This window comes from Apodemus sylvaticus, chromosome 20 (assembly GCF_947179515.1).
Source record: "Apodemus sylvaticus chromosome 20, mApoSyl1.1, whole genome shotgun sequence".
Classification (NCBI taxonomy): domain Eukaryota; kingdom Metazoa; phylum Chordata; class Mammalia; order Rodentia; family Muridae; genus Apodemus; species Apodemus sylvaticus.
Window position 1 is genome coordinate 1,350,909 of NC_067491.1, and position 22,079 is coordinate 1,372,987.

The window sequence follows — 22,079 nt, forward strand, 5'->3', positions numbered from 1 at the left end:
CCAGGAGGGTGAGGCAGTTGGATTTTATGGATCTGAAAATGAGCCTGGAGCACAGAAGGAGATTCTTTGAAAATAAACACCAAATATATTAATTGATTAAAAAATTAAAAAGCAGGCAGCCATGGTGCCTCAGGCCTGTAATCTTAGCATTTAGGAAAACTGCCACAATCCAAGATCAATCTACGCTACAGTGCCAGACCTCGACAAACAAAGAGAAGGGGTCTGGGAATGTAGCTCTGTGGCTGGAGTAACTGTCTAGCAAGCAGAAAGATTTGCCTTTTGTCTCCAGCACTGCATAATGGGCAAGTCCATCCAGTCTGTGCTACAGGAGACCTTACCTCAATCAAAGGGCAAATCAGAAAAAGGGTCGGGGAGAGGGCCTGGTGGATTAGAAAGCTTGGGTACAAGCCTCGGGACCTGAGTTCTAATCCCCAACACGCATTTAAAAGTTGGGCATGACCAATGCTTGCAATGTTAGGCTTGAGGGTGGAGGGAAGCAGATTTTGGTAGTTTTCCAGCCAGTGGAGCAGGCCTAGCTGAAGTCCTTCAGTGAAGAAACCTGTCTCAAAAGGAAAGAAAAGGGAAGATTAATTAAACACAGGGGTGGAACGCTATAATGCTCCTCTAATCTCTGCATGTGGGTGCACAGTCCCGCACCCCTCCAAACACTCCAGAAAAAAAAAAATCAAAAATGTTTCCAGACTGTAGCTCAATAGAAGAGCGCTTGTCTAGTATGTCTAGGCACGGTAAAAAGAAAAAAGAAATGTCCCACTGATGTCCCTCGTGGTTAGCTGAATATTTGAGCGTCAACTGAGACACGTGGGGGTGTCTCGGGATAGATATCTCCACAGATTAAGACCTTTGAGACTAGAGAGTCGGCTCAGTGGTACAGAAGAGCACTTACTGTAGTAAGGAGAGACTTGGGTTCGATTCCCAGTACTCACATGGTCGTTCACAACCTTGTGTAGCTCCAATTTCTATCTGAAGTCCTTTTCTGACTTCAGCAAGAATCGGAAAGGCTCGTCTTGTACATACATAGAATTACAAAGTAAATTCTTCTTCTTTTTTGGTTTTTTGGATTTTGGTTTTTTTCAAGACAGGGTTTCTCTGTATAGCCCTGGCTGTCCTGGAACTCACTCTGTAGACCAGGCTGGCCTCGAACTCAGAAATCCGCCTGCCTCTGCCTCTGCCTCCCAGAGTGGGATTACAGGCGTCCCACAAAGTAAATTCTATGAGTTTAGAGGTGGGTTCCCACCTCGACCTTGTACTGAGATTAAAGGCGTGTACCACCTACACCCGGCCTAATACTCTCCACCCCCTCCGGGGGGCACACGAAGGCCTTATATAGCGGAATGCAAATAAGTCTAGTCTGGGCTCAAAGAGACTCGCAGTGCATTTTCAGTCAGGCGCGCTCTGGACAGCCCAGGCTTCTCAGGGGCTTGAGGCTCAAGATTGAGAAGCTGTACCCTCGAAAGTCCGGTTTCGAAAGGTTCCTAGGAACCAGAAGGATATAATTACGCGTTCTTTAAAGCCTCTCTTGTCCTAAACTTTGGGTCTTCCGTCTGCTACAATTCCGCAGCAGCCGACATTGTAAGCAGGCGCACTTCGGTCAGCCCTTCCCGGCGTCCCTAGCGACATCGTTCCGGGGGCCTCTGGGGGGCCTCGGGGCAAGATGGCGGCTGCGGCGGGGTCCGAAAAGCGCGAGCGGAAGCCTCCGGGGCGAGTGTGAGGAGGGGTCCCGGGATCCCGGGTAGCTCCGGGCCGGGGCCCCGCTGCGGAACGGACCATGCTACGTTCTACCGGCTTCTTCCGCTCCATCGACTGCCCATACTGGGCGGGAGCTCCCGGGGGGCCTTGCCGGCGGCCCTACTGCCACTTCCGGCACCGCGGAGCTCGGGGTCCCGGCGCTCCCGGTAGCGGCGGCGCAGCATCTCCCGCAGCAGGTAAGCCTATAAGACCGCGCCCGGTTCCATAGCCCGCCGTACTGTACTACCTGTTACTTGCTCAGCCAGACCGCACACCGTCAGAATGCTGTCCCTCCTCTAAGCTGACATCGCGATGCTGTGAAAATGTTTAGACCTCTCTGGTCTCTAAGTAAAACGTGAAGCGCACCACGGTGGAGGGAGAGACCGTGCAGCAGCGTCCCCAAGCTTAGTGCAACTCCTCCCGTTCCCATTCCGTCCACCTTGTTCTGAACGAGATACCATTCTCTCATCTTGCACTCCACCCTGTGTGCTTGTGGCATACTTTATGATCGCGACAGTTTCCTGGGGCGAGGCCCCACTGTCTCCAGTAGTTGAATGCACAAGGCCATGGGGGCACCTATGTTCCTCGAGCGGAAAACCCCCTTGCCATGGATGGGTGTAGACTTTCAGCTCCGCAGGGAGCATATCGCTGTGGCATTTTTGAAGGCCTCAGGGATCAGGCAGTGTGTAGGAAATATTGTATTCGAGAAAAGACATTGGGAGAAATTAAGGTTTTATTTGTCTTTTGTTTGCTTTTACTGTTGTAGGCCATGCTAGTATGGGACCCAGGGTCCTCAAGCTACAACCTACTGTTTTCTGGGATGACCCTAGCTTGACCCGTAGGATCTCAACTGCATTAAAGAAGACATTGTATAGGCTAGAGAGAGAGATGTCTTAGATTTAAGATCACTTGCTGATTTTGGCTGGGCGTGCTGTGTGCATACTTTTAGGCTCGGTTCTCTGGAGGCACTGCCAGGTGGACCTCTGAGTTTGAGTCTAGCCCCGTCTGTATATGAAGCCTTGTTTCAGAAATATATAGACAGCAAGACCCTGAGGGATGGGGACCACACTTGCTGCTGTTGCAGAGGCCCTGGATTGGGTTCCCATCTTCCACATGGCTGCTTTGTAACCCCAGTTCCAGGGCACCTGATGCATTCTGGCCTCTGGGCACCAGCCATGTCTGGTGCAAATGCATACTCCAGGCAAACTCTCAAATGGGTCAAATGAAAAAAAAAAAAAGCAAAAAACAAAAACGAAAAAACCTTTAAAAAGTGGCATTGCACCCAGGCTGATGGTGCACACTGTTTGTTTGTTTGTTTTTTCGAGACAGGGTTTCTCTGTGTAGCCCTGGCTGTCCTGGAACTCACTCTGTTCCAGGCTGGCCTCGAACTCAGAAATCACCTGCCTTTGCCTCCCAAGTGCTGGGATTACAGGCGAATGCCACCACCACCAGGTAAGGTGAGTTCAAGGCCAGCTACATATGTGGTCTTCTCTAAAAAGAGAGGCGGGGTTATTATAGAGTACCATTTAGTCCTCTCTGGTTATCTTTGTTTCTTAGGAGTGGCTCCCTTTTTTTTTTTTTTTTTTTTTGAGACAGGGTTTCTCTGTGTAGCCCTGGCTGTCCTGGAACTCACTCTGTAGACCAGGCTGGCCTCGAACTCAGAAATCCACCTGCCTCTGCCTCCCAGAGTGCTGGGATTACAGGCCTGCCCCGCCACCACCTGGAAGCTCTCCTTTGTAAATTATATGCACACACACACACACACACACACACACACACACACACACACACACGTATATGTGTATGTATTGCATTTTTTTTCAGGTAGGTCTCATATAGCTTATAGGCTTGCTTCAAAGCCTATGCAACCCAGGATGACCTTGAGGTTGTATCCTCCAGCTGTCGTTGACAGGTGGGCTGCATCTGCACAGCTGTTTGGATGAAGAACAGGGACCGGGACCCGTGTCAGTCACCCCATTAGCTTCACCCCTAGGTCCCAGGATCATCTTAGTTACCATTTCCTCTCAAGCTGTTTTAATATTTATTTGTATATGAGCATTTTAACTTGAGATGGGTTCACTGTGTAGCCCAGGCTGACACTGTCTAGCCCACTTTGAACTTGAGGTGATCTTCCTGCCCCTGCCCTCTGATGAACTGCCACATCTTTAGTTTTCGGGTGTCTCAGTCCTTACACGCACCTGCGTAGGACATCTGCAGACGGCCTTCGAGCAGCTTCCTGCTTGTGGCACGCTCCTCCATCTGCCGGCAGTGTTGCCGCAGGCTCAGCTGGGGAAGAGAAAGGACTTTTTCTTTGCAGCACAGGGTGGGCACCAAGGACCTGGCATAGGCGATGTCTCAGGCTGCAGTGACAGCTTGGGTCACATGCAGAGCCCTTTTGTTGCCTCGATCTCACAGCCTCCTGCCTTTGCCTCCAGAGCACAGGATGGAAGGCCTGCACCCCCACCACTAAGTTGACATCCTGGCTTTTAAAAGTTTCCTTCCTTTTTGCAGTTCTGGGTGGAAGCCATGTCCCGAGCGAGCTATCCTGTATCATCACTGAATAGTGTTGGGTCCTCAGTTTCCCCTCCCATGTTGTTCCTCCTGTGCTGTCCTGTGTCACAGCTGGTCACTTGGCCCCATGTCATGTTTGGGGTCTGTGTGCCTGAGTAACCCAGGGAAAGGTGCTTCGTTCCTCTTGGCACCTCCTGGTGTCCCAGACCCCAGGCAATATCTAGTCCTGTCCTTCCTGCTCTGGGGACTCTGCTGTCCTCTCCTCAGTGCACCTCTGCAGAGGCCTGGGCCTGGGCTGCTCTGGATTAGGATAAGGCCCAAGTGGCTCAACCTTGGTGGCATCTTTTGGGCACACTGGAATAGGCCATGGCCTTTGTTCCCATAGTAAAGCAAGTCCACATGCAGCTGGCCCCCAGTGGTCAGCTGCATTGGACACTGCCTTTTCTTAGCTGGGGGGCATGGTTACCAAAGGAGCTGCTGAGTGCTATGGGGGAAGACAGGCCGAGGAACAAAGGAAGTTTGCTCCTAATATCAGTGAGGGAGGGTAGAGCTATGGACACGTGGGAGGTAGTTCCTGGGTGGTAGCCGCAATGAGTGACAATGCTGGGCCTTGGGTTTCTCTCTGGATTCCTGTTGGCTGGTGTACATAGAGGTCCCAGCACAGTGGCCCTCACAGAGCCTGGATCTCAGCACAGCTTCTGTCTCTGCCAAGGGAGGTGGGATGAGAGGAGCAGAAATGAGAAATCAGGGTGAGCCAGAGAGTTACGCACGCACGCCAGCACGCCAGCCATGTCTTCAGAGCCTTGGAACGTCCATCTGAGACCCCAGCAATGTGGCAGCCAGGTGCAGGTGGTTGCACTCATACCCAGCACTGTTTCCAGATTTCCTGTGGACAGTTTGATGCCAAGGGCAAGTCCCGAGCAGTAGCTGGAGCTTCTTAGAAGGAACAGGCTCTGCTCAAGTAGAGGAGGCTGTTCCTGGAGCAGAGTGTTGGGGGCAACAAAGTGGCTGTAGCCCAGTTCCTTCTGGGCCTTGAGGGCCTCTGGAGGCCTGGATCCCAGCCCAGTTCCCACAGTACATGCTTGAGCAGCCAGGGTCAGAGGGCTCCGCCACCACAGAGACCTGTGACTGCCCATTGACCTGTTAGACCAGGCTTGGTGCACTGCCTGGGGAGACGGGCTTTGGGCGTGGCTTTTCTTGTCTAGGCAGCCATTGCACCAAGGAACTCCCTGCCACTTTGGGCTTCTTCCCAGAGAAAGATCCACTTCTCCAGGAAACGCCAGCAGGGGGCACTGCAGTCCACATCATGGTTGTCAGGGCTGTGGATGCCTCGAGACATCTGTGCACTGGTTGGTGAGGCGCAAGACCCTGGTGACCCTCTAACAGCACGCCATGGTCCTCTGGTTGGACTGGTGCTGTCAGGTGTCTGGTAAATGTTCTCATCACCTCTTCCAGGCCCAGCTCTGCCCAGCGCGAAAGCATCAGGGCTGCACTTCTTGGCTGCCTCGTTGGCGGTGGGCAGCTGGTTCCACTGGCTCTGTTGTTGGGAAGGTGGCTTAGAGGGCAGGGCATCCCAGTGTGTAATCCAGACAGGTGCCTGCTGCCCAGCTGCCACACCTGCCCCACGCTGTCTTCAAAGTGCTGTTTGTGGAAGGTGGGAGCTGCCCAGCCTATGTCTCACATCTACCCGTTCATGGCCCGTCATTATGGCCACTTAGACTGCTGCAGATTCAGCCAAGCACTGCTGCTTTCTGAGGCCATCCTCACTGACCCTTGACTTGACTCTGTGGCCTGTCTGTCCTGGTGCCATTTACATAAGGGACTTGGGGTTTCAGGTGACTGCTGGTCCAGGGACACCTTCCCACAGAGGGAGCCCCAGGTGCAGATACATTAAACTGAGCCTGAGGACAGGTAGGCAGCTAGGAAGGGCTGCGGGGTGGGAGCTGGCAGGCTCCGGGAAGGACGGCCTGTGCAGGGCTCCTTCATTCATGCCGAGTCTTAGAGACTAGCCGCCAGGAGCCCTGTGGGAGAAGCTCCCAGCACGCTCCACTGGAGGGTAGCTTATCTGTGAGTGCTCCCAGGCTCCAGTGTTCTCTGCACACAACCACTCAGGATGGAGTTCTGTCTCACAATAGTTGGGGTGCTGAGAGGAGGTGGCAGGGTCTCAAGCCCTGCTTCACTTTGCTAGAGACTGAGGTGGCGGTGATGTAGGCCTGTGCCTGAGGCTCCGAGAGTCTCTCTGGCCATGCTTGACTCAGCATACAGCTGTGAGACTCTGGGGGAAGGATAGGTGGGCATGCACACTGACTCTGGTTCTGGATAGAGTAGCTGGGAACTGAGGAATACCTGGGGGCTGAGGAGAGGCAGGTTCTTGTCAGGTAGTTCCTACACTGTTTTTTGTTTTGTTTTGTTTTTTAAGATTTATGCCTACGAGTACACTGGCTGTTTTCAGACACACCAGAAGAGGGTAGTGGATCCTTTGTGAGCCAACATGTGGTTGCTAGGAATTGAACTCAGGACCTCTAGAAGAGCAGTCAGTTCTCTTAACTGCTGAGGCGTCATCTCTCTAACCCCTAAACTGGGTTTTGAAGGCCAGTATGAGTTTGTCCAGTGGCCGGAAGGTGCCAACAGGACTCCCTGCTGAGATGCTGACTTGATACCCAGCCTTGTAGAAGGTCTAGATGCCTCTGGAGTGCCACTAGTTGGTCTGGGATACTGTCTTGTGTCGTGGAGAAGGTTGGGACTGAGGTAGCCCACCCTGGTCTTCCTGTTACCAGGGTTCCCACAGCTGCAGAGAGCTGTTCATCTGAGGACTTGGGAGTCCATGTATTAAAGGTTCTGGGGCTGGTCGTCCTAGGGCTGACACAGTTTTGAGCAGAAATGGTCCTGTGGAGTGGTGGGAGCAGGGCAGCATTTGCCCTGTGAAAGCCCATGTCACCAGCAGCCTCCATGACAAGTGACAGAAGGACCATGTCCACATGACACTGGCCAGCATGCTCTTCCTCTCAAGAGACAGAGCCCTTAGTCTCTGGCCTGAGTGCTGGTGATCCAGTTAGGACGGCCAGGCAGGTCTCAGAGTTTCCTGTATTGGACTGGAAAGCATACCACAACCCTTGTGGACCGTGGGGAAGGCAGGCTGCCTCTAGCCGTGCTCCTGGAGGACATTAGCATGTGGCCCTGCCCACCTTGCCTAACCGCTCCTCTTCTGGACTGGTGGATGCCCATGGAGACTCCTTGCCTGTTCCTGCATTCGAGAGCCCAGCATCTTAGTCACGCTGGGGGCTGACCCCTTGCATCCCACTTAGCAAGCCCTTGGCATCCTACAGGGCTGGTCTTGTGGAAAGGGAAGGCTCTGGAGGACGGCCTGGGGACACAGGGATCCCGAGCTCATTCCCTAAGGGTGGCCTCTAGGGTCCGACCTGCTGTGTGCCTGGACTGAGGCTGAGCAGTGCTTTCTAGGCTTGCCCGCCTCCTCTGTGGCCACAGCTCACACTTGGGCACAGCTTCCCATAGCTCTTTAGTGACCTGCTGCCGATGTGTGTGGTCTGAGTCACCAAAGGTGACCCCAGAGCTTGGTCCTGCATGTGTTGAGTGGTGCTGAGCTGAGGGGAGTGAGGGGATCCCAGTGCAGGGTGGACAGGACCAGCCTAGAAAAGACGGAGCACAGTCCTCTGTGGAGATCTGGGCTGTGTGGCCACCCACTACGGGGCTTGGCATTCGGGACCTTGCCTATCAGAACCCATCTGAGACAGCCCCGAGTGGACTGGTGCTCCCAGCACCCCTGCACTACCCACTCTCCCCTCTCCTTCCCTCCTGGTGTCTGAGGAGCTTCCATCTCCTCCTCCAGGGCTGGGAACTCTTTCTTATCAGAGCCCTCACTGGGCTGGGTCTCCAAGTCTCCCTGACTTTATCAGCCTTATGGCCTTGAGCAGAAACCTCGGGTGCTGGTGCTGCCCAGGGGCTGATTTCCTGTTGTCTGGAGAAAAGACCGTATGGTGCTGTTGCCTCCGGTGTGGCCCGGCGGAGGTCTAAACCGCCGTGTGGAAGGAATTACCCAGGAAAACGCTGCTTGGCTGTGTCTGGATAACTCCTCCCTGGGCAGCTGAGCTTGTGCCTGGGGACAGTTCCCTGTCCAGCACTCTTGTCTGTTTAGTTGGGCAGTGGTGGATTCGGGGACCCTTCCCCGTAGGCGGGGGATTCCACTCAGTCACTGTGCAGCCCAGCCTGTCTCCCAAGAAGCACCGTGAGTGTCCACGTTTGCACAGAGGGGCCATGCCTTCCTTCTGCAGCCCTCCTTGTGTTAGCGTTTTACACCCTGTCTCATGGTGAAGCACAGGGTGGTGGGGTCCTCCTGTCCCAGTCCCCTGAGTCCTAGGGTAATATGTACGCAAAGTACTCCTGGGATCATTACTAGCGTGCATGCTTGCGTGCATGCGTGCCTGTGTGAGAGACATACAGACATTTGGGGACCTTCCCTTCCAGTGCCCCCTGCATGATGCAGGGCAGGGTGTTTTTGCTGGGGGGCCATGTTCTGTGCAGCCTTGGTCCAATGTTTCAGTTAACGCCTTATCCCTCTCCCCTCCCCTGGGGCTTTGAATGTCCTAGGCAAGTTTCTTTTCGAACTGTTTTACTAGCTTAAGATGGCCTTGAACTTCTGATCCTCCTGCCTCAGCCTCCCCCAAGATCTCAGACTGCCTCTGATCCTTAGAATGTTACTTTTTAAGAACCCAGCCCAGTCAAGCCTGGAATCTCACCCTGGGTCAGTCACCCCAGCACCTGGGAAATGGAGGCAGGAGGATCAGAAGTTCAAGGTTGCAGGGCGTTGGTGGCTCACGCTTGTAATCCCAGCACTCTGGGAGGCAGAGGCAGGCAGATTTCTGAGTTCGAGGCCAGCCTGGTCTACAGAGTGAGTTCCAGGACAGCCAGGGCTACACAGAGAAACCCTGTCTCAAAAAAAAAAAAAAAAAAAAAATCCAAAAAACCAAAAAAAAAGTTCAAGGTCACCCTCAGCTGTACATCCAGGCTGGCTAGGGCTGTGCCACAGTAGGATCTCACATCAAATAACTACAGGAAAAATCTAGAGAAATTCCTGATTCTTTTTGTAGGTCAATGGGTCTGACCCGGCCCTACCCCTGCTTCTCAGCAGGAGGGACCCCTGTGACCAGCCTGTCCCTGCCCCCCATCTCTCTCTCTCTCTCTCTCTCTCTCTCTCTCTCTCTCTCTCTCTCTCTCTCTCTCTCTCTCTCAGAGGCTCTCTTCTCTTGTCCTTCAGGAGATATGGGCTCCCTTGTTTGTCTCCTCATTGTATGCAGTTTTACATTTACTTGTGTGTGAGTGTGTCTGTGGGTGTAGTGCAGGCACCCATGGAGGATTTGTAGGTTGTCAGCTGCCTGGTGGGGGCTGGGAAGTGAACCTTCCCTCCCCCTCCGGCCTCCAGCCCCTCCCTTTCAAGTACTCCATGAAGAAGTGAGGAACTGGAGATTCCTGTGCTGGCTCAGGGGTGAAGGCTGAGCATTGTAGCAGTGAATTAGTTAAACTGCTTTGGATCCTAGTGGGTCAAGTTGAGCATGCACTGTACCCGCTCAGGAGCCCTCTAGATTCTGAATTGCACACATGCACGCAGTTTTGATGTATGTTGACAGGCTCAGTGGTCAGGCACTTCTAAACCTCCCTGTGGCTACCACACACTTCCCTCTGATGTTCCTGGCTTAACACCCAAATCTGTGTTTTATCTTTGCTGCCCTGTTACCTTCTGGGCACCACCACCCCCGCCCCCCCCATAGGGCCACATTCCCTATTGCGGAATTCCCTATTGCGGAAACCATTGTTGGATGGTTTCTGTCCTGTAGCTCTTAAATCTGATCTGATCTTTCTCCCTCGAGTCATGAATATTCTCCCTCTCCTCCCCTCTTTCTCAGACCCTTGCCCATGCAAACTAAAAGCCCCACCCCATCTCCCTCACCGCCCACTGGCTCGATGGCAACTCTTTACTGTCAATTGAAGGCCGCTGGGGCTGGGACCCTGAGGTCTGTAAGCACAGCATTGGGAGACGAAATAAGACTGAGTACTAGAACCATTCCCCAACAGGATGAGGTTCAAGTGTGGGCTCAGTGCTGAAGGCGGAGCTGTTGTAGAAGCCGCACTTTAAAAGCTGGCCTTGCTGCTGTGTGCTTGTGACCTCAGCCCCAGGGAGGTGGAACCAGGATGACCAACTAGACCAGGAGAGTGAGCTAGCCTTTCAACCAGTAAGACCTGTGTCAGTCAGGGTGACACAGCCGGGAACCTTCATGCACTTGGTTGGAGGTGATGTTACAGGTGTCCAGAGCCTTGCACTGTTATATTCCTGGTAGGTCCTGTGGGTAACCTGTGCACTGTGGTGGTCTCCAGGGGACCTCTCTCTTTGACATAGGATCTCATGTTGCCCAGGCTAGCTTTGAACTCATTGTGTAGCCGAGTGTACCTTTACTCCTGATCCTCCTGCCTGTCCCTTCCTAGAGCTGGGATGATAGGCATGGCCACCACACCGGCACATGTGGTTCTGGGGATGAAGCCTGTGTGTCCCCAGCAGTGCCCTGCCCACTGAGCCCCAGCCACACACACACCTCTGCCCAGGTCCTGGCATAGACTGGGTGATCCCACCACAGCCCTGTCAGTGTTTTGGCGAGGCTCCTGGAGGCTGAGCCGGGTATGCCACAGACTCTGCACGGCTACTTTGCACATTTGGCAAAGCAGCTCAGTGGCTGTTGTGTTCTCTTCCCTCCCAGGGCTCGGCTATGACCCCTGCAGCCCAGAGCTGCCACAGCCCCCCACACAGAGGGAGAATGGCGCCCTGGCTCAGGGTGATGGCATGCTGGAGCTGGAGCTGGTTAACCAGGCCATCGAGGCTGTGCGCGGCGAGGTGGAGCTGGAGCAGAGGCGCTACCAGGAGCTCCTCGAGACTGCACGGGGCAGTGCCAGGGCCTCAGCCCTGGCACCATGCAGCCCTGCCACAAACGTGGGTGACGATGATGACACCTTCTCTTTAGCCCTAACTTACACGCCAGGTGGCCTGCTCAGCCCAGACGCTGCCTACCAGCCCACCCCATTGGCCGTCCCTGCAGAGCCAGGGCACAAGTACTCCCTTGCCCCCTCAGACAGGGGTCAGGGCAAAGCTGCAGGAGGTGCTGCTGCCCTGGAGTATGTCCCCAAGGCTGTGGGCCAGCCCCGCCGCTGGGGCCGCCCTGTGGCCGGTGGCAAGTACGTGGTAGATAGTTCAAAGCCTTCGACAGATCTAGAGTATGACCCACTGTCTAACTATTCAGCCCGGCACCTTGGCAGGGCCAGTGCTGGGGATGAGAGGGCCACCAAGCGGCCCCGGGGCTCCAGGGGTGCTGAGCCATACACACCTGCCCCCAAGAAGCTCTGTGACCCCTTCAGTGGCTGTGAGGCCAGGTTCTCAGACTCAGAAGATGATGTGGCCAGCCCCCCAAAGGCTGATGTTAGCAGCCCCAAGGCTGGGGCTGGCCCTGAAAGCAAGGCGCCTGGGAAGCCTGTGTCCAAGGAGGCCAGGGACCATGAGGAGGCTGGCCCACGGGGCACCAAGGAGATGGCTGTGCAGTGTGACGTGGAAGACCTCGGGCAGCCTCCCCGAGCACCGGACGCAGCGTCCTTGCTCAGGCCTGGCTCCCAAGCCAGGGCCTCTCAAGATGCTGGGGTCCCCAAGGAGGGTAGAGCCAAGAAGAAGAAAAGTGGGACCCTAGCCAGTCTCAGTCACAAGAACAAGGTCCTTAAAAAAGACAAAAAGAAAGAGAAAGATGCAGCCAGGCCCCGAGGGAAGGAAAAGGTTAGTGCAGACAAGAAGAAACTGCCTGCCAGTAGCCCGCGGGGCAAGGCCCAGGGACCTGAAGGGACCAAGAAAAAACCATCCTCTGCGACCACAGTGGCCAGCTCAGGGAAAGGGGGGCCGGGCCGCCCCTCCAGCACGGGGCCCCAGGACTCTGGGCCTGGTCCTCGTGCACCACTGGCCTGGAAAGGTGTCAGCATAAAGAAGATGCCATCAGGGAAGATGGCGGAACGCAAGGCCCACTCCCTGGATGACGGAGTACCCCAGGACACCCCTAAGCTCAAGAAACGGGCCCTGAGCCACGCCGAACTATTTGGAGATGAGAGCGAGGAGGAGGACTCAGGCCTGGGTGCTGGAGCACCCCGGGTCTGGCCCCCGACCCTGCCCAGCCTCAGCTCAGACTCTGAATCAGACTCTGACTCCAGCCTGGGCCTGGCTGAGGTGAAGGTGCCCAAGCGTCTCAAGGCCGCACCGCCCGCGTCCCCCGCACCACCCTCCCCATTGTCCTCCTCCTCCTCGTCATCGTCCTCCTCGGGAGCCAGCCAGTGTGCCGAGGAGGGTGTGGACTATGCGGCCCTGGAGAAGGAGGTGGACTTCGATGTGGACCCTATGGAGGAATGCCTACGGATCTTCAACGAGTCCACCAGCGTGAAGACGGAGGACAAGGGCCGGCTGGCCCGGCAGGTGAGGGCGCAGCCTTGGCAGGCGAGGGCCCTTCGAGGGGACACTCCGTCCCACGGTCATCTCCAACCGATTCCAGCCTCTGTGACCCAAGCAGAAGCCGCTCCTTCAGCACCGGCCTCTTAACTCCATTCAAAATTCAGGAGCCCTCGGCGGCCGCCTGCTGCCCCCCTGCACCCTGCCCAGAATGAGGACGCTGGCTTTCTGCCCACCCAGCCGGCTTCTCGTGGCAGCGTCCGACTGACCGTTCAGACTGACCAGCAAAGGGGTACCAGGCCCTCCCGCCCCACGCCTGCTCACACCGCCTCTGTCCCAGCTCCTTGTCCTTTCCTGCCCCTCTTCCCCTCAGCTCTTGCTCCCTTTCTAGCCTCTAAGCCCCCTCCTCTCCTCACTCCCTGGCCGGCCTGGTCAGGCTGGCCTTGACCCATCTGAGTGTCCCTCCTGCTCATGTCCCCATGCTGGCCACCAGAGGGCGCTCATCCTGAACAAAGAAAGATGGACTTGGCCAGTTCCTTCCAGCACGAGCCCTGCCTGTGGGATGCCCTTGACTGGCATTCCATATCTGAGCCGTCATCCTGGGCTGGGTGTGGGGGCAGCAGCAGGGACACGCCCACTTGTCCTCCTATCCACAAGGCTTGGGAGGCAGGTGCTGGGGCCCGGCCTTGGGCCGCAGGGTGCTGATCCTCGGTAGGGCTCTCATTGGCAGGACTGCCTAAGGTTTGGCTGCAACATGAGGGTGGGTGGGAAGGCAGGGGCGTGCCCCAAGGAGGCCCCAGAGTGAGGAGCACATGTGTGTTTTCAGACACCCAAGGAGAAGACTGAGGAGAAGACACAGGCCGGCCTGACCACTTTGTTCCCAGGGCAGAAGAGGAGGGTCTCACACCTTTGCAAGCCAGGCAGGGAGGTAAGACCCAGAAAAGGGGGTACGGGGCAGGCCTCTGGAGGAAGGAGATCTGCCGCCAAAGTTTGGCAGAGGACCCCTGCTGCCGGCTTTTGGTAAGCTGGTGTCCAGTGCTTCATGTCCCATCCAGCCTGTCTTCCCTGACCTGGGCATAGGAACAGTGCACCAAGGAGTGTGGGTAACAACCCACGGGAGTTAGAGTGGGCTGTCGAGCCTCAGCCTGGGGAGATAGGATGCTAGGAGAGGCCTGTGTGGGCCGCGATGGCCCCTCAAACATCCCTGGTGCTTGGGGGCCGATGCAGTCTCTGTGGAGAATGGGCGCAGGCAGGTCTTGGGTCCCGTGGAGAGCCCTGCTGGACAGTGGCAGCTGGGCATGGAGCAGCCATAGAAGTTGCAATTTTGGAGCCTCCCTGCTCTGCCCTGGAGCTTCACTGCCTCTGCTAGATCAAGCCTTGTCACCATGAGCCTGGAGCTAGCCCTGGGGCCTGTGTTCTCTCAGGCAGAGGCCCCGAAGAGGACCCCCGTGGCTCCCCCAGCTCGGCCCCCGACTGCCCAGGAGGTGTGCTACCGGCGAGCGCAGCAAGCGCAGAGGGACTCGGCCAGCCGGCTGCAGGCTGCCCCGCGGCCGACGGAGAGGCTTTCCTCTGTGCACATCTCAGCGCCCGGTGAGAAGAGGAGGATCGCTCACGTACCCAACCCCCGACTGGCTGCCGGTAAGTCCTGGCCTCAGCCTTTCGTGGATACCTCGCCCTGGCATGTGCAGTGTGAGGGAAGCAGCACTCTGAGAACTTCTGCTGTACCTGGCCTCGAGCACCTTCCCAGGGACTCAGTGATCGTGGAGTAGGGACAAGATGGCCCAGGTCTGAGCAGCCTCCGTGCTCCCTCCCAGCCCAGCGACCAGCAGTGGGACGTACCTGGGCTTACCTGGAGTAGACAGCAGCTTGAAGGCCAGGGGTGGGGCGGTCCTGTCAGCTCTGAGCAGTGGTCCCAACTGGCCCCATTCCCAGGCAAAGCTGCTGAGTATGTCCTGTCTAGAGAGTCCGGGCCGTGACCAGAACAGGGAGCCTCTGGGCTTCTCCCTTCTCCCATCAAGGGCTGCAGTGCCCTGGTCCTGTCAATGGCGGCACAGCTTCGTCTTCTGACGTTCCTGCCTGAGCTGCTGTGGCACAGAGCCGGGGGTGCTGCTCTTGGCTGTGGCTGTAGCAGCGCCTGCCAGGGCTGTTCCAGTTCTGGGTCTCTCCTGGTCTCCCAGAAAGCCGTCTGGATGTGCTTCAGTGCTCATGGTATAGCTTGCGCACAGGCTAGGAGCTACTCATGCAGACTGCGGCCAGAGAGCACTGGGGGTCTCTCTTGACACGTCCAGCCTTGGTAGGTTGGTTCCAGGAAGGATGGGCTGTGATGAGCAGTACTCCACACCCGCATATCCATGCCGGGAGCAGCCCTGGCCCACCTTCTGCCAGGGCGGGGACTGTGTGTGGTTTGTGACCTCATTACAGGGACAGGCAGGTAGCCTGTCACAATGAGCAGGCCAGGGCATCCCAGGCCCTCTGGTCCTGTGCCCTGGAGCCAGGGCTACCCCTCAGACGTCAATGTCTCGGAGTTGGGGGCTGGAACATGTGGCAGAGGCCCCGACCACGCCCCACCATTTGCCAGACTGCCCCGACCGTGGCATTGCCTGAGCCGGCCTCCACAGCCGCGTTGCCCTTCCCCACCTCCATGGACTTGTCCCAGAGCAGCTAGAGTCCCATGTCCTTCCGCACCCCGAGCCCGGTGCCCCGGCCCCCGCTGCGCTGCGAGATGCGCGTTCTGCTCACACTCAACGACCACAGCTTCCTGGTGCTCCGCAGCTCCGTCATGGGCCTGCTGTCCTCCTGCACTCACGTCCCCTGTCCCCCACCAGCCCCCACAGGTGCCAAGAGGGCACTCCCTGCCAGCAGCAGCCAGGTGTCCCACGGCCCCGAACCTGGCAGCCAGCCACTGAAGACACGCACGTTGTCAGGGATGGCATCTAAGACAACCACCACCGTCACCCCCAAGCGCATCGCCCACAGCCCATCACTCCAGGTACCCTGCACTCCCGCCATGAGCTGCACTCTGCTCGTATTGTCCCCGTAGGACTCTGTGTGTCCTGTCTCCTATACTGAGAATGAGTCAGAGCTTATACAGACACCCCTGCCGTGCCCCAGCCTTCCCTCTGGACTTATAGATGGACTCATGCATTGGGACAACTCATTCCTGTCTTCCCCAGAGGGCCCATGTCCTAACACCCTGCTCTCTGTCTCCAGAGTTTAAAGAAGCCCGTTATCCCAAAAGAATTTGGCGGCAAGGTCCCCACTGTGGTCCGCCAGCGCTATCTCAACCTGTTCATTGAGGAGTGTCTCAAGTTCTGTTCGTCCAACCAGGAGGCCATTGAGAAGGTGGGCTCTGCAGTGCGCTTTCCTGTCAGGGAAGGATGCAGGCCCTGGGCATCGTGGCCTTGAGCTGCAGCTGGGAAGGTCCCCATCTGTCCTGACCCTGCTCTAGGCATCTTGGCTCATAGGCTGCCTGTAGCACGTCCTCGTGAGTGACAGGCTGGTCCTGCACCGGCCACTGTCATCCCAGAGCAGCTGATCATACTGCCCATGCTCCTGGGTGCCAGGCTCTGCCAGGACCTTAGGCTGAGCACTGTCTTACCCAGGCCCTGAACGAGGAAAAGGTGGCATATGACCGCAGTCCCAGCAAGAACATATACCTGAACGTGGCCGTGAACACCCTTAAGAGGCTAAGGGGCCTGGTCCCCAACACCGTGCCCCACCTCAGCAGTGAGTCGGGGCGGCTGTGTGCAGAGGGGCTTGCCCAGAGCTGGCTGTCCATGGGCTTCAGCAGCAGGCATGGTCCCTGGTTCCCCACACTCGGGCTACTGCCCAAGGTACCCTCTGCCCCTCCCTCCCTCCCCCTCCACCAACGATGCCCACTTCACCGTGAGTGCCTGAGCGCTGCACATTAAGCTGGGGAAGGAGGCCGAGGCTGAGACATGTCATTCTGTCCCCTCGAGAGGCCCCATTAAGCAGCCGCCACAGTGCGTGCTCGCCTCCCTGGCCCCATTAGTCTGTCTCACCTTGGAACCCATTAGTGGTCAGCTTTGTAGCTGCAGCATGCCCCCCCTCCCCTGCCCCCCCACCCCCCATCCCTTCCCCCCCACCCCCAAAGACAGCGGACCTGATCTGTCTGACCAGAACTCGGGTGGGGAGCTGCTGAGCCCCAGGTGACCTGCCCTGAGTTCCCGTGACCCCTTCCCAGCTGAGATGCTGGAGACAGTGCTTGGGCCATGGAGCATACGTGGGGTGTTGGGCTGTGGTTGCAGCTGGCCGACCCCTCCCTGGCCTTTCTGTACTTCCTTCTAGAAGCCGGTGGCCGCAGGGTGGTGTCCCATGAGGTTGTGCTGGGGGGCAAGTTAGCAGCCAAGACCAGCTTCTCGCTGGGCCGTCCCAGCAGCCCGCGGGTAGAGGAGCTGAAAGGTGAGTTAGTAACTGCTAACCACTCTCCCGTGTCCTCGGTTTGTCTGTCCTGTAGCATCGGGCCGTTGTCCCTCCTGTTCAGCACTGACAGCCAGTGTTCCCACCGGGATGTCCCTGTACAATACAGCCATAGGTGTGCGTGCATACCCACATGCATGAATGTGTGCGTGCGTGCATACCCACATGCGTGAATGTGTGCGTGCGTGCGTGCATACCCACGTGTGTGAATGCGTGCGTGCGTCCCTCCCCTCTGGCAACACTGACACCCAGTGTCCCTGCAGGGACTGCCCTATACGGCCGCCTCAGGGAGTACCTACTCACTCAGGAGCAGCTAAAGGAGAACGGCTACCCCTTCCCCCACCCCGAGCGCCCAGGGGGTGCAGTCATCTTCACAGCAGAGGAGAAGAAGCCCAAGGACCGTGAGTGCCCTCCCATATCACCTCAGGCAGGAGGGCTGGGTGGGTAGCTCTGGTGTTAGGACACACAGCTTGGGCAGGCGCTTCATTGTGCTCGGGGTACTGGGTGCCGGCCCCTCACCCACTGGCCTCTGCCTGTCCATCTGTCTTCATACACAGCCTCCTGCAGGATTTGCTGTCGCTGCGGCACTGAGTACCTCGTGTCCTCCTCCGGCCGCTGCGTACGCAGTGAGGAGTGTTACTACCACTGGGGGCGGCTGCGGCGGAATCGAGGTGAGGCTGCAATTGCAGCGAGCCATGCCCACCTGTGCAGTGCTGGCCCCGAGGACTCCTGCCCATCTCACCCCGCCCACGTCTGAAGGCCTGGCCTTCTGCAGTCTATGTGTTCCTTCCGAGCACAGCTCTGCTTGTCTCACCCCTGCAGTGTCCCTGAGGGTGGGGACCTTGGCCAGGCCTGCATCAGCTTGTGACACTATGGCCCAGATCCTTTCCCTCAGTCCTCGTCCCTGACTGGGTGGGCCAGGTCCCTCCAGGTGCTGGGAACATCACCACTCTGTCTCTCACCAGTGGCTGGGGGCTGGGAGACGCAGTATATGTGCTGCTCAGCTGCCGTGGGCTCTGTGGGCTGTCAGGTCGCCAAGGTAAGTCCTACTATGCGCCACTCCCTGCTCTTGATCACTCCACTGCACTGAGGGACACAGTGGAGTCCTGTGCTCAGGCCCCAGCCAGGCCACAGGGCTCCTTGAGAGTCATGCATGGCCATGCCGGCCCTTCTGCTGACCCCCTGTTCCCCAGCAACACGTGCAGGACGGCCGGAAGGAGAACCTGGAGGGCTTTGTGCGCACCTTCCAGAAGGAGCTGCCCGAAGACGCTCAGGCGGGGGTCTTCGCCCTCGACTGTGAGATGGTGAGTCTGGGGTCTCAGGAACCCTGGTCCACCCTGGGATGGCAAGGGAGTGAAGCCAGCTGAGAACTGGCAAGGGAGCAGCTGAGGTGCAAGGGAGCAGCTGAGGTGCAAGGCTGTCACCGGCACAGCCTGCTGCTATCTGCACTGTCAGGCTAGTGTCCTGAGAGGGCCCTCAGCCTGCTTGGGAAGGGTTCTCTGAGCCCAGCCTGTGGCTCCCTCTGCCTTGGGGGCTCCTGTGCTGTCCCTACAGGGTCTCTGCAGCAGCCATGGCTAGCCGCAGAGGGGAGTGGGCTTGGGGGGGCCGGCTGCATCTGGTGCCCATCTCCCGTTCTTAGTCCTACACTACGTACGGCCTGGAGCTGACCCGAGTCACAGTCGTGGACACAGACATGCAGGTCGTGTATGACACCTTTGTCAAGCCTGACAATGAAGTTGTCGACTACAACACCAGGTGTGTCCCGGCCTACCGCGGGACCTCAGCCTCGTTCCCATCCTGCCCGGCCCGACGTGCTTCTTGATCCGGCCCTCTGCAGGTTCTCAGGAGTGACGGAGGCTGACCTTGTGGACACGAGCATCACGCTGCGGGACGTGCAGGCCGTCTTGCTGAGCATGTTCAGCGCCGACACCATCCTCATTGGACACAGCCTGGAGAGTGACCTGCTGGCTCTCAAGGTCATCCACGGCACGGTGGTGGACACGTCTGTGCTGTTCCCACATCGCCTGGGCCTGCCCTATAAGCGCTCCCTGCGCAACCTCATGGCTGACTACCTCAGACAGATCATCCAAGACAATGGTGAGGAGCCAGCTCCTGGAGTGGAGGTGCAGGAGGGGGAGGGGAGGCACGGAAGTCAGGACGTGCTGATCGTGTCTGCCCTGTAGTGGACGGGCACAGCTCCAGTGAGGACGCCAGTGCCTGTATGCACCTTGTCATCTGGAAGATCCGAGAAGACGCCAAGACCAAGCGGTGACTCCCACCCAACATTACCATGCCGTCCCCCCTCTTCCAACCCTGGCTGCCCTCAGCCCCGACCCCTCAGCCCTGACGCCCTCGGCCTCTTTTCAAACTGTGTAATAAAACATGACAGCTGACCACGGGCTTCCTGAGCTAGAGCTGCCCAGAGCCAGGGCTGAGACTGACCGCCCCACGCCCGTCCAGCGTGTCACCGCCTCCTCCCCTAGGCCTGTGCCCTGGAGCTGCAGCCCAGGGCAGAGTTGGCCTTAGCCTCTGTGCCCCAGTCAGGCGCCCCCCCACCCCTACCCTCCAGGCAGCGGCTCTGCCTTCCGCTCCTTTGTATATAATGCAGGCGACAGGACAAGCCCTCATGGTTTGAAACAGGGGTTGTCTTTTTTTACTTTATACTGTTATTTTTATTAATTTTTAATTTAAACCTGCAGACCCGCACACCTCTTCAGCTGAGGGGTCCAACCCTGATGCCACTGGGATCCAGGGGCCAACCCCACGTGGTCAGTCCCATGGGTCTGGGTGTTTGCCCTGCCTTGTGGGGTAGCTTCCAGAACTTACCCCAGCCCATCAGGACTCCCCAACCTCAGAGCCAAGCCAGCCCCTTGGCCTGGCCTTCCAAGGCCTCTGGGCTGTCATCCTCGGGGCTGCTGCCTCCCTCTGTGTGTAGGAGCAGAATAAATGTTTGTATGAACTTCTGGTTTCTAGTGTGTGATGCTTTGGGGGCCAGACAGGACCCTGACATGCCCGTGTGGCCCCTGGCCCAATGGCTAAAGTCACGAAAAATGGAAATGATTCCCTTTCCAAAACTCTCACCCAGTGTCCCTGTGGAACTGTGAGACAGCCCCAAGCCCTGAGTAGGCTGTGCCTGCCAGCCCCTACCCCACCCCCTTGCAGGGTCCTTGATGTTGTCCCTAGTGCAGACTGGTGGCATGCCCTCACTCCTGTTTGCCTATTGTGACCCCCAGTTACTCACACAAGGACCCGGGTGGAGACTGGGACCCTGCTGCCTGGTGTCCTGAGAAAGGGCCTGGCCGTCAAGGTCACTCTGTCCTCACATCAGGAAACAAGTTTTGTAGCACTCTCATCCAATGTGACCTTGGCTGTTATCTGTGGGGCAGAGTCGGCTGGCTGGAGTTAGACCCCCTGTAACTGGGGTGTGACGGTCAGGGTCCTGTAGGAACCCAGTCCTCAAACTGCAAGTCCATGGCCAGAGCGGCTTCTGGAGGGCTGCCTGCCCTCAGTGGGTGTGCAGGGAGCTGCGGGGCCCTGAGCCAGGCTCCCGCCCTCCCTCAGGGTTTCCTTGAGCACCTTGCCTCCACTTCTACCTTCTGTAAACAAGTTTTTGAAAACATGAATAGATGGTGCCAATGTGTCCTCCAAGTCCAGGTCTGTCGTGGACACTTTAGTGCATGAGCCTGCCTATCTCCTGCCCAGTACATATCAGAAGACCAGCCAACAAAGACCTTTCTGTTAGCTAACCCTGGCTCTGCCCTGAAAACCCCAGGCCTAGGTATGTCTGCAATTGGAGCCCTCTCCACTGTGATTATCCTCCCCCCATAAGCCAGGGTAGGGATCTCCCCCCCAAAAAAAGGCCATCCAAAAGGATGTGACAAAGATTTCATCAGATGCTCACTGAATGCTGAATGAACTGAGTAGCTATTTTCTGAGTATGCGCCAGGGATCAAGCCCCTTGTACCCAAAGCTTCCAAAGGAGCCTTCCAGAGCTTGCTATTCTGATGGTGGAGGCTCAGCCCTGAGTGCTGTCCTTATCCTAGCCACCAATTCATTCATTTCCTGCCAGCATGCACTGGGAGACATGTGGACACGGCCACTGAGGCCTAGGTTAGACGGAGGGACCTTGGACCTGGAGCTGGTGGGAAGGTGAGGTGGCTGATGGGATCCCAGCTCAGAGCTCCTGACTCCTCACAGCCTCTAAAGGGCGTACCCTGGCCAGCACCCCTGGCTGATGTTGTATAGCACATCCACTGTACACAGGTGGTCAACATGGCCACCAGTGCCTTGTGGGCTCTTTCCCAGAAGACACAGGCACGGGATATAAACACAGGAGCTGAATACAGGACCTGGCTGACCTGTGCTCACTGGTGCACCCTTCCTACTCCTAGTCCCGCAGGACGCCTCTGGGCTTCAGTCCACAAGGTCCTCTGGGGCTGGATTCTACTGTACTGAGTGTGCTTGGAAGACGCTCTGCCCAAATGCAGGACATGTGGCTCAGTGTAGCTGCTGGCCTGAGACCCTGGGTTCCATGTGGCCCGTGCCTGTCATCACGAGTGGGAGGATTAGAAGTCCAGGATCATCTTCTGCCCTCCCCTGCATATCAAGCTTGAGACCAGCTTGAATTTAACTCCTGCCCTGCTGAATGAAGCTCAGACTACGGACCCACCTTCTCCAGGCCCCTCCCTGATACCCCAGCTATGCCCTGCTCTGGCGGCTGGCTCTCCCATCTTTGCACTCTGCCTCCCTGAATCATAACTTCACCCTTTTCTCAGTTCTCCTACGTCTGGCCTTATCTTCGCCTAGCTCGCTCTCAGAGATTCCAGACCTTGCCTGACCTCTTCCCAAGGCTTCCCTGTCCTTTCTAGGCGTACCAAAACCCTCTCCTTCCTTCCTTATGCCT

The 22,079-nt window shown here is 57.2% G+C and overlaps 1 protein-coding gene across 1 annotated transcript; it reads left to right on the top strand.

The window, feature by feature from the left end:
• The first annotated feature begins 1,636 nt into the window (after positions 1-1,636).
• Positions 1,637-20,135, top strand: Rexo1 (RNA exonuclease 1 homolog). The gene is made up of 15 exons (XM_052164816.1): positions 1,637-1,943; positions 11,022-12,763; positions 13,563-13,664; positions 14,161-14,374; positions 15,562-15,725; positions 15,947-16,078; positions 16,339-16,462; positions 17,045-17,158; positions 17,440-17,577; positions 17,734-17,847; positions 18,142-18,215; positions 18,370-18,480; positions 18,816-18,931; positions 19,014-19,273; positions 19,360-20,135. The coding sequence occupies exons 1-15, from the start codon at positions 1,787-1,789 to the stop codon at positions 19,446-19,448; spliced, it is 3,651 nt and encodes a 1,216-aa protein (XP_052020776.1). The 5' UTR covers positions 1,637-1,786; the 3' UTR covers positions 19,449-20,135.
• Positions 20,136-22,079: the final 1,944 nt, after the last annotated feature.

Excerpts from the sequence above, each read along its gene's own strand:
- Rexo1 (XM_052164816.1), top strand. The coding sequence starts at position 1,787 with ATGCTACGTTCTACCGGCTTCTTCCGCTCCATCGACTGCCCATACTGG. Across the intron at positions 15,726-15,946 it reads CCCACAGCCCATCACTCCAG|AGTTTAAAGAAGCCCGTTAT; the intron begins GTACCCTGCACT and ends CTCTGTCTCCAG. Across the intron at positions 17,578-17,733 it reads GGAGAAGAAGCCCAAGGACC|CCTCCTGCAGGATTTGCTGT; the intron begins GTGAGTGCCCTC and ends CTTCATACACAG.